Source organism: Camelus bactrianus, chromosome 22 (genome assembly GCF_048773025.1).
Source record: "Camelus bactrianus isolate YW-2024 breed Bactrian camel chromosome 22, ASM4877302v1, whole genome shotgun sequence".
NCBI classification, from domain to species: Eukaryota; Metazoa; Chordata; class Mammalia; order Artiodactyla; family Camelidae; genus Camelus; species Camelus bactrianus.
The window spans coordinates 6,094,384-6,105,332 of NC_133560.1; the positions used below are offsets into that span (position 1 = coordinate 6,094,384).

At 42.6% G+C, this 10,949-nt stretch overlaps 1 protein-coding gene across 2 annotated transcripts in view; it reads right to left on the reverse strand.

The window, feature by feature from the left end:
* The window catches only part of MAML1 (mastermind like transcriptional coactivator 1), a 41,349-nt gene extending 31,740 nt beyond the window's left edge, over positions 1-9,609 (reverse strand). Inside the window, exon 1 of one of the 2 annotated variants that reach the window (XM_010946238.3) lies at positions 9,000-9,607. In XM_010946238.3, coding sequence (XP_010944540.2) covers positions 9,000-9,320 — 321 coding nt within the window. In that variant the 5' untranslated portion in view covers positions 9,321-9,607. Of the gene's footprint in view, positions 1-8,999 lie in introns of both variants that reach the window. The other variant, XM_074350126.1, reaches the window with a different exon arrangement.
* Between the last annotated feature and the right edge of the window lie 1,340 nt (positions 9,610-10,949).

Consider the following 10,949-nt stretch of genomic DNA (forward strand, 5'->3'; position numbering starts at 1 on the left):
GTTTGGAAAAATCATAGTTTTGATCTTCTAATTTTTAAAAATTTGCGGTAAAAAACCCATACCATAAAATGTACTGCCTTAACTATGTTTATGTGTACAGTATAGTAGCGTTAACTATATGCACACTGTTGTGCAACAAATCTCTAGGACTTTTCATCCTGCAAAAGTGAAAAAGTGATCCATTGAATGAGTCCCCCTCTCCCTTTCCCTCCAGCCCCTGGCAATTACCATTCTACCTTGTGTTTCTAAGAAGTTTGATGATTTTAGATACCTCAGGTAAGTGGCATCACACAGTATTTGTCTTTTTGCAATTGGCTTATTTCACTTAGCATAATGTCCTCAAGATTCATCCATGTTTTAACATGTGACACAATTTCTTTCCTGTTTAAGGCTGAGCAATAGTCCTATGTATGTATACAGCATATTTTCTTCATTCATCTGCTGATGGAAACTTAGAGTGCTTCCACCTCTTGGCTATTGTGAGCAAAGTTGCAATGAACATGGCAGTATAGAACAGGGCCTACTCTCTTATCTCTGCCAACTCCACCTCTGAAACGATCCCAGCTGAAAAACACACAACTTCTGACTCCCAATTCAGAACTCCTTGCACAATATCATTAATACTCATTCCACAGATGCTTGCTGAGTGCCAAATATGTGGCATGTATGGCGCTAGACTATTGGTCTTGCTCTTAGGTTGCTCTCAGTCTAATGGAGAGCAGCAAACACACCAATTAAAGCTCAGTCCGGTTGTTCTGACAGAGGTTAAGCACCTCGTCTGGCTAGGAGGGACTTAGGGAAGAGGTCTTAAAGGAGATGACACATGAGCAGAGTTCTGAATGGTGAGCAAGCATCAGACACTATGAGACCAGGGAAAGGCATACACATTAAGACACCAAGACACATTAGGCCATTTTCAAAGAACCACATTCACAGTATTTGTGGGGTCTTGGAGTGCTGCACATGGGCTTCATTCCCATGGTGCTGGACGCCATCCCAATGACATGCTGCTCCACGTGTTCACCGTGTACCACGGTCTCGTCTGCTGCTCTGCTGGGCAGTAGTTCTTTATTGACTTAGGGGACTCGGGCACCTCAATTGCCAAAGTTTGGCCTGCAAGTTGGGATGCTCTGAATTCAGATATAGCACAGAGTGGGTAGCAGGAGTGGTAATATTCTTCATTTAAAGACGTCATTCTAGCAATTCTCCAAGGAAGAAATACAAATGATCAATAGGCACATGAAAAAATGCTCAGTATCACTAATTATCAGAGAAATGCAAATCAAAACTACAATGAGGTATCACCTCACACCAGTCAGAATGGCCATCGTTCAAAAGTCCACAAATGACAAATGCTGGAGAGGCTGTGGAGAAAAGGGAGCCCTCCTATACTGCTGGTGGGAATGCAGTTTGGTGCAGCCGCTGTGGAAAACAGTATGGAGATTCCTCAAGAGACTAGGAATAGACTTACCATATGACCCAGGAGTCCCGCTCCTGGGCATATATCCAGAAGGAACCCTACTTCAAAAAGACACCTACACCCCAATGTTCATAGCAGCACTATTTACAATAGCCAAGACATGGAAACAGCCTAAATGTCCATCAGCAGATGACTGGATAAAGAAGATGTGGTACATTTATACAATGGAATACTACTCAGCTATAAAAAACCGACAACATAACACCGTCTGCAGCAACATGGATGTTCCTGGAGAATGTCATTCTAAGTGAAGTAAGCCAGAAAGAGAAAGAAAAATACCATATGAGATTGCTCATATGTGGAATCTTAAAACAAAAACAAAAACAAAAACAAAAACAAAAACAAAAACAAAAAAACCCATAAGTACAAAACAGAAACAGACTCATAGACATAGAATACAAACTTGTGGTTGCCAAGGGGGTGGGGGGGGGAGGGGCAGACTGGGATTTCAAAATGTAGACTAGATAAACAAGACTATACTGTGTATCACAGGGAAATATATACAAGATCTTGTGGTAACTCACAGCGAAAAAAAATGTGACAATGAATATATGTATGTTCATGTATAACTGAAAAATTGTGCTCTACACTGGAATTTGACAACATTGTAAAGTGACTATAACTCAATAAAAAAATGTAAAGAAAAATAAATAAAGACATCATTCTACCATCCTCAACGAAATAAACAACGTATAGCTCTTTGAAAAGAGTGCTCCCTGAGAGAGCAGAGAATATGGGTCAGATACATGAAGGCAATGCAGTGTCCTTGATGCAGGCAACAGAACTCATGAGAAGGCTCCATACTCTTGAACACTCTCCGTTAGAATTCAAAAGTGAGATGTTAGTCATGGGGATGTACATTACTGCGGGTATTTGAAAACTGAAGTCAAATTTTTTCTGACAGAAAGCTGATTAATTTGACAATGAAAACTGATTTTGCCAATTGCTAAAATGCTTTTACCTGGCAGACATTTGCTATACATTAAACAAGCTACAGTCACAGCTCTAAGATTTTGATGAAAATATATCTAAAGAAGATAGAAGTATTTTATCAAAAAATACTGTATTGGCATAGGTATATTGAAATGAATAGTGTTTTGATTTTCCCAACCAATTTTGAGTATATTAGGTTAAACAAAGTCCTTCTAAGTGAAGGAATAACAGGTATAATCAATAATCAACTGATAAGATTTGGTAAAGATTTTGTGTTACATTTCTTGGTAATTGAGAAAATGAATGACTAATGACTAGACTAGGTTATCCTTTTGTAAGTCAGGTTTCTAATTCTCTTTTAATAAAATTGAAAATGTACCTAACCAAGTTGTCAGCTAATTAGTAATTTTTTTTGATCATGCAGTTTACTGACGTATAGTCAGTTTACAGTGTTGTGTCAATTTCTGGTGTACAGCAAAATGTTTCGGTCATATATATACATACATATATTCCTTTTCATATTCTTTTTCATTATAGGTTACTACAAGATATTGAATATAGTTTCCTAATTTTTGATGATACATATCACTGTGATTTTAGGCATACAACTCAAATTTCAAAAAATTGAGTAACATTGTTATAATTAAACTTATTCCTTTCCTTTATACTTATTTATGTGAACAAGGATTTGAAATTTAAATTTATAAAAACAAAACAACAGGAACAGAATGAAGAGCTGCCCTTTTGTCAACAATATTCATCCACGGTTACACGAACAAACTGAGGAGGAAAAAGCCTCAGCCACCTCAATAAGGGAGGCATTTCTAATAAACTTATACTTTTTGCTCAATATTTATAAAAATGTATAATGCATTTGTTGATTTGCTGCATACTAATTTACTATAACTCAACTTATTGAAATAAAAAATATATGTAACATACATAAACTTATAAATGCTACACATATTCTTCTGTATAAATCAACTTTAAAAAGAGCTAAAATATGCAGAGAGCTTTATGACCACAGTAAATTGAAAAGCTTTTAATTTCAATTTTTATACCTGTTTTTGTTGCAGAGAAACATGCCAGAGTGATCAAATAAAGATTTTCAAGCACTCATTATGTTGGAATAAAATTACATAAGGCAAATGTAAAAGAAATGCAAGTTCCAGGAGAAAAAGGAAACACTTAAAATTTCTGTTAAAGAAAAGCATTCTTTAAATGGTTGATGCAAGCTTGTCACTAAGGTATTCAGATTGCACTGGGTACATTTTAAAAATTGATCCAACCATTTTATTTTTAAATGTTAATATTTATAATTTTCTGGAAGTTACAACCTCCACAACTATAAATAGCATTTTTTGCCCTTTTTCTTGTCTCTGTTTAAAATAGCTGATTCATATTAAACATTTGTAGCACTTGTAAAGCTCTGTATTAATAAGTTTCGTATCTCACATATTTCACTTAATAAATTGACTTATGGTAACAGTATACAATTGATCAACAGAATGAATGCATTATAATTTTTGATAAGCTTAAAAATTTAGCATGAAAAGTTTTAGATGCAGACATAAAAATGTGTAAGAGGGTTCACAATGTCTCAAAATTATTTAGTCCAAGTATCAGACATAAAGCTTTTCATGATATGACTCCTACCTTTCCAGCTTTATCTTCCAGCCTCTAGCACTTTAAGTCCCAAATTAAAAGAATTACTGTCATAATTTTATGCTTTTGCTTTATTTCCCAAAGGAATCAAAGTCCTATTAGATGCTCCCTGATAAGAGCGCAAATCCACATGCGTATTAGCACATTAAATGCTTGAAAATGTCCTAAATAAAGGAAACTTAAAAAATTTATTTATCCCAGTGTCACTCAAATTTCTTCAACTCCAGAACTGTTTTAGTAGCCCATGAAATTAGTTTCATGGAACACCCTTTGGGGAAACACCTGGCAAAATATTAAGACCCATTTTAAAAGCCAAGTCTTTAAAGTCTTCCAAACTTCACCCAAGGGGCACCCCTTTCCCAATGTTCCCACAGGCTTTGCAGCCCTCAGCAGGGCTTTGCAATGACCTGTTTACCATCCACACTCCATTAGGCTGTGTGACATAGGTCTGGCACCACAGTTCCCAGTTCCCAGCAGAAGCTCAATGTTGGCTGGACAAATGACCAACTTAAAGCTGGAAGTGAAGGAAAGGAGTGGGTAAGTCTCAAATTTCTACTCTGGATGACTGGACTAGGGAAAATACTCCAAATACAAGATTAGCAGGAAAAAGGGAGAGTCCCTTTTGGCCATGTGGGAAATCAAAGTGGAAATGTCCAGTAGACAGTTGGATTTGAACCTTGGAAGACTGATCTGGAGATACAGCACCTTATTACTATGGGTGACAGACAAAGCCATGAAAGAATCAATGACATCAACCCAGGAAAAGAAAATTGAGTAAAAATAAAGCAGAGGATATAGTTGGCTGGGGAATATTAATATTTAAAAAGTGTGTAAAGAAAGTTTCTCAAGCCAAAAAACTCAGAATTCCCCTCAACTCCTCCCATACTTCCCCCAACCATCCCATCTAACTCATCACCAAGCTGTCACTTCTGCCTTCAGAAACTGTCCAGGACCATCTCTTCCTCTCCATCTGTACTACGATCACCAGCCCCAGCCTAGACCTCAGCAAAAGACCTAACTGCATCCACTCTTACCCAGACCAATCCCAGGCATCCTTCATCTACCACCAGAATGGCCTTTAAAAAATAAGTTAGGTCATGTCGTGTTGCTGCTTAAAGCCCTGCTACTGCTTCCCGCTGCACCTGATCTGATCTTTGCTTACCCACCTCTCATACCAGCTGTCTACCTGCCAGGCTGCTCTGGCCACACTGACTTCCTTTCCGTCCTTCATGCAAGCTCGGAAGGCTCTCACCTCAGACCCTGGGGTGCTGTCTAACTGGAACGTTCTTTTCTGAAATTTTCAGCTAAATGATAACCTTCTGTCATTCAGGTCAAATTAAGACAGAGTGTCCTACCTAAAGTTGCTACTGTAAATCACTCAGTATCACATAACTCTTTAAATTATTTCTTAGCATTATGAAACATTAATTTTAAAAATTATTGCTCTCTCTCCATGAGAGCAGAGTTTTAATTTGTCTTGTTCACTTCTGCATCCCTAGTGACCAAATATGCTCTGGCCCACAGTAGGCACTCAAATATTTAAAGCTGGAAAGAAAATCAGGAGAGAGTAGAACCTAAGAGAACAGTCTTAAGGAGGAAGTCAAGAAGAATGATGACTAAGAAGCCAATGAATTTGGCAATTCCATCTTTGGTGTTCTTTAAGGGGGCAGCTTCAGAAAAGTAGAAGAGGTAGAAGGCAGATTACAATGGGCTAATGAGCAAATGGGAAGTGCAGTGGAAAGGGCAAAGGGAAGGAAGAAGATGGAATACTATTCTGAGGGTGAGAAAAGACAAAAGGAAGGAGAATATTTGCTTATGTTTTCAAGCTGAAGGGAAGGACCCAGTGGGAAAGGAGATAACTGAAGACAAAAAAAGAAAGAGGGTGCTAGGAACAGGTCCCAAATGTTATACGGAATAAAGGGATCCTAAAACCACATCAGTGACCTTTTCTCTAAAATGACCCCACATGATTATACTACATCATCTGTTCTATGTCCAGCAATATTTATTCCCAGAAAATAATGTTATTTGCATGATTCTTATGTAAGTTTGGTCATTAATCATTATTAAAATTTTGCACAACTTTCTTAACTCTTAGGAGGTACACACTAGGGTGTCGGGGGTACCTACTGCAAATAGGTACCCAGAGCCATGTGTGCAGTGCCCCCACAGGTGGTTTAGAGAACAAAGGTTTCAGGGAGAGAGAGCTAGTGAGGAGAGAAAGAGAGCATGTGTGCAAATGATAAAGTAAATGGGTCATGATGATGACAATGGGTGGAATCTAAGTGGAGGGTATGCAGATGATCTTTGTACTGTTTGTGTGGCTTTTCTCTAAATTTTAAATTATGTACAGATAAAAGTTAGAAAGAGAGCAAGAGAACTTCTGCTTGCCTGAACTAAGCAGGGAAGGTAACGTCCATGAATGGGTGGCAAGCAACTGTCAAATTTCTTCAGAGACTATCACAACTACTTAAGGAGTAAGCAGCCAAAGTGTGATAAGGGGACGTGGCATAAACCTTCATAGCATTTTACTGAAAGAAAATGTTCAAGCTATTGTAGAAGACTATTTCAATGACAGAATGAATGTTTGTATAATTCTCTACAATCTGGCATCCCTAATAAAAAGAAGTCAATTACAACTATCATTAGAAAACTACTATTTGGTTTATGAGTACACATAGTATGAAGAAACCCTAATAGGGTCATTCTCTGACAACTAGGGTAGAAAAAAAGTCTGATGCCCTGTTTCTGATTCAACTCTAGCAAAGTAGACTTAGCTGCGGTGGAATATCCTAAGGGAAAAAAATAACCAGAAGGTGAACTCTGTTAGTAAATTTGATTTGATCCCTTTTCAGTTGTACCAATGGTTTGCTCATGGTAACTTTGTCTATAAAACAGCTGTCTATGAGTTTTATAGAACATTTGGGAAAAAATAATAGTATTCCTTATGTAAGGAATATTAATTAACTCAAATACATACATAGAACTGTCCAAAATAACAATGACCAAGAAGCAGTTTCTCCCCTTCATCTCTCTGGGCAAAGCTGTGCCCTCTCTCCAAGTCAAAATCCTATCTAGGAAGGCAAGGACTCTCTCCCCCTTGGAACTGAAGGAACCACCAAAACAGAAAATGCCGCTGTGTTCTTAGTGACACTGATCTCCCGTTCTTAAGACCCCACTCCAAAGGCCAAAGGGCTCACCTAGAATCACTTGGAGACTGAAGTGAAAAGGGTCCCTCTTCCTAGTAGGGAAGGGGAAGAGCACTTCCATTCTAAAGTTTAAACTCATGAAATCCAAGGGTCAAGGTCTAACGTGATAAGACATCAACATAACATGGCACACCTGATCAGGCTCCGACACCCAAAGGAATGACTGACAGGCCAGACTCGAGTTCTGACACACACACAATTAATTTTTCTTCAAACAGCATGCCCAATTTCTCTTGAATAGTTTAGGATAAAAATATTACAGAGAGTCTAAATTCTTGCTCTCTATAAACAATTTGAATCACTACTAATATACTTTCTAGGGAGTGTTCAAGGCAACTATTTGTGTGTAAAACTAAGATTTTTCATGGGCTTTCATTAGTTAATTGGAATGACACCCACAACTCAGTCTTTCCTTTGACTGAGTCAAACCCCTCCCTGTCTCCCAGGGGTTACAATCTAGTTGGCAAGACATGACCTTAAGTAGTATGTGACTATGTTCTTAAAATAAATATCACAGACAATACATTTCCTAAAGGTTTTGACAAAGGAGATTCTAACTGCTGGGGGGTAGGGTGGTCAGAAACTAGCGTCAAAGAGAAAGATGAGCTGGACCTGAAGGGTAGCAGGGTTCTGAAAGGTGAATGGGGAGAGGGTCCTGCAGGCAGCCTTTTCATTTATGAAATATTTTCACATCCACATTCATTTCTTTTGAGTCTTATAAGAATCCTAGAGGATAAGAAGCCAAACACACCCTCAGTTTACAGATGAAAACTGTGAGGACAAGAAGACTTGACTATATGAGACTTGATAACAATAAACAATGAAATGTCCAGCAGCCCAGGCTAGTGTCAGAGTGAATAAGGAAAATAATTCAACCGGTGCATAGGACCTGTGAGGGACATAGCATTTAGAGGGAGAAAAAGACTAAATGCCTAGACTAGTTAGGGAAGATACTCCAATAGCCCAGGTGAGAGGTAATGAAAGCATGAATTAAACAACACACAAAACCAATTAAGTCGATAACATGTGTTCTAAACTTTAAACTACCAAGAAAACAACAACAAAAAAACCCCCATCAGTTTCAGGGAGGAAAATCTCTAACCAACAAGTTTCCCGGATATCTACCCAAAACACACTCGGACATCATCAGAGACTTTAAACAAGCTTATAATTAAAACTGGAATTGTCAAAAATACTGCTGGAATCACAAGTTCACAAATTTCAGGGTTGCCTTAACAAAGAATACCTTCGTACCACTCAATGAGCAGTACCATGCCTTCACTAAGATTTCCAAAAATTCGAGGATTTTCCATTCAGAACAGTTGGATTTGGTCAACTGGAGCCCGTCTTACTTCCATATTTACAGCTCTGACTCTGCAAAGTGCAAGGACCCAATGGACGTTTGCGGAATAAATGAGGCCACCATCACAGGCAATTTTAACGCCTGCCTGTTCTAAAAATAAAGCTCTCAAAATTTCGGAATCGAGTCTGGAAGGAAAACCTTTCACGACAGTCCGCCAGCCTTCCCAGCCCTTCATGTAAGGTCCTTAGGTCATGTTTTCCCAAAGTAACGCCGCCGAGCCATCCCCCGCAGATGACAAGCGCTCCGTCCCTGACAAGTTAGCCAGACCCGAGGAGGACGGCTCAGGGGACCCCAGGCGGCGTCGGGGCAGCGTCTCCGGGGACGGGGCTTCTCCCCGAGCCCTACTCACCGCGACGGGGCGGCCGTGCTCGGGGCCGTCGGCGGCGTCGAGGCGCGGGGCCGGGGCGGGCGCCGGGGCCGGGGCCGGGGCCGGCGCGGGCGGCTGCCGGTGCTTGCCGGCGCGCTTGGCCTTGGCCTGGATGCAGCGCTGGTGCAGGGCGAAGGTGTGCTGGCGCTCGAGCTCCAGGCGCTCGGGCGAGACGGCCTCGTAGCGGGCCTCGCAGGTGCTGTGGTGGCGCCGGCACAGCTCGATGCGCCGGCGGAGGCGCTCCATGACGGCGCTGTGCCGCGGCAGCGCGAACTCCGCCATCGGGCAGGTGGGCAGCACCATGGGCCGCGGGCTGCACGGGCCGGGCCCGAGGCGGGCCTCTCGGGGCCGGCCGGCACTGCGGACTCCGCTCCCCGCCGGCGGCCCGGCCGCCTCACGGCCACGCCATGGCCCCGCGAGCTGCGGAGCGGGCTCGCGCGCGGCGGCGGGTCTTCCTCTGGCCCTGCTCGGCCCAGCCTGGGCAGGCGCTCGCTGCCCACCTCAGGCCTCGGCCTGGCCCCGCCGCCCCGGCCCCATTGTTTTCCGCGCCGCCGCCGCCGCCATCTTAAAATTGTTTTCAGGGCTCTCGGAAGAGGGCGGGGCCCCGGCAGGCGACCCCGGCGTCACGGCTGACGAACAGGGACTGCAGCCAATCGGAGGAGTAGGAGCGGGCCGCCCGAGGGGCGGGGGCGAACACGCAGAGGGCGCGCTGGGGCTCCCGTGCGGAGTTTAAAAGGAACTCAAGTGAGAGGCGGGGGGAGCGGCTGGGCGGGCTTCAGGCCTGGGCCCCGATCCCAGCGTGACCGACCGGAGCCGGCTCTCGGCGCCGCTGCCTCACGCGGGCCGGCTCTTCCGGGTCCGCGGAGGGAAGCGGGCGGTGGCAGTGCGCAGCCCCGGGCGGCCGCCGGGCCCGGCGGCGCCTCCCCGTCGTCTTCTACAGCGCCTTTAACTCGGCCCTGACGAGCTCCGGAGGCGCCCCGCTGTTCCGGCGTCAGCTGTTCTCCGACCTCATTGCTCACGTTTGGTGGCACAGCCGGCCGGAGTCGTGCAGGGCCGAGCTGGAGTGCTTTCCTCTGGCGCTACTGAGTTACGGAGCCTGTGCTGGGCCAAGAGGTTTTAGGAACGGGTGCTGGCACCCTGACTGCTGGGAAGTTAAACAGGTGCCAAGAGCTGCACAGTGACAGCCATCGCCAACAAGAGCGCTGGTATTTGTGACAGTAACTGTTTACTAGGTCAATGAAGATGTTTTATTTTAAAATCAGAAGAAAACAAACTGAGTCCTCATTCAAATAGTATTTGTTTTTATACAAAGGTAGTCAAAACAAAAAATTCAAGTGGCCCGCTAAGGCAAGGAAGTGCTTATCCCATGAGTGCGGTAAACACGGTCCTGGCTGTTACCATTCTTCGAAGTCAAATTTTACACCAGAATTAAATTATTTCTTTTCTAATAGAAAAGGTAACAGTAACTAGGGGCGGTACGCTTTGTGTACTTCTCTTCAGTAAGCAATTCAAAAGCCTAATCCTGCGTAAAAAAAGTTCTGGTCCAACTTTCAAAAATATCCCTGAAATATGTAAGAATATGCAAAAGATGGAGTCTGATTTTGAACAAAGATTTTCTAATAAAAATTTAAAAGTTCAATGGTTCCCCCAAACCTCAAAGAATATTATCTACAAATTACCCCGCCCTTTTCTGAGCCGCTATCCCTGTTATACAACTGAAACTACTGAACCCCATTCCAGCAGGAAAAGGAGGCAAAGCCTACACTGAATTAGACTGGATCAAATCCACGTGGTGAGATGATGTAATTATTTCACCGTCCTTAATAGTTTCTGCGTTAGGAAACTCATGTAGTAGCAAAGATTATTAATGCACAACTGAAACAGTACAACGCGCGAACGGAAGGTTACTATGAAGAAGTTCAGTCAAAAGCA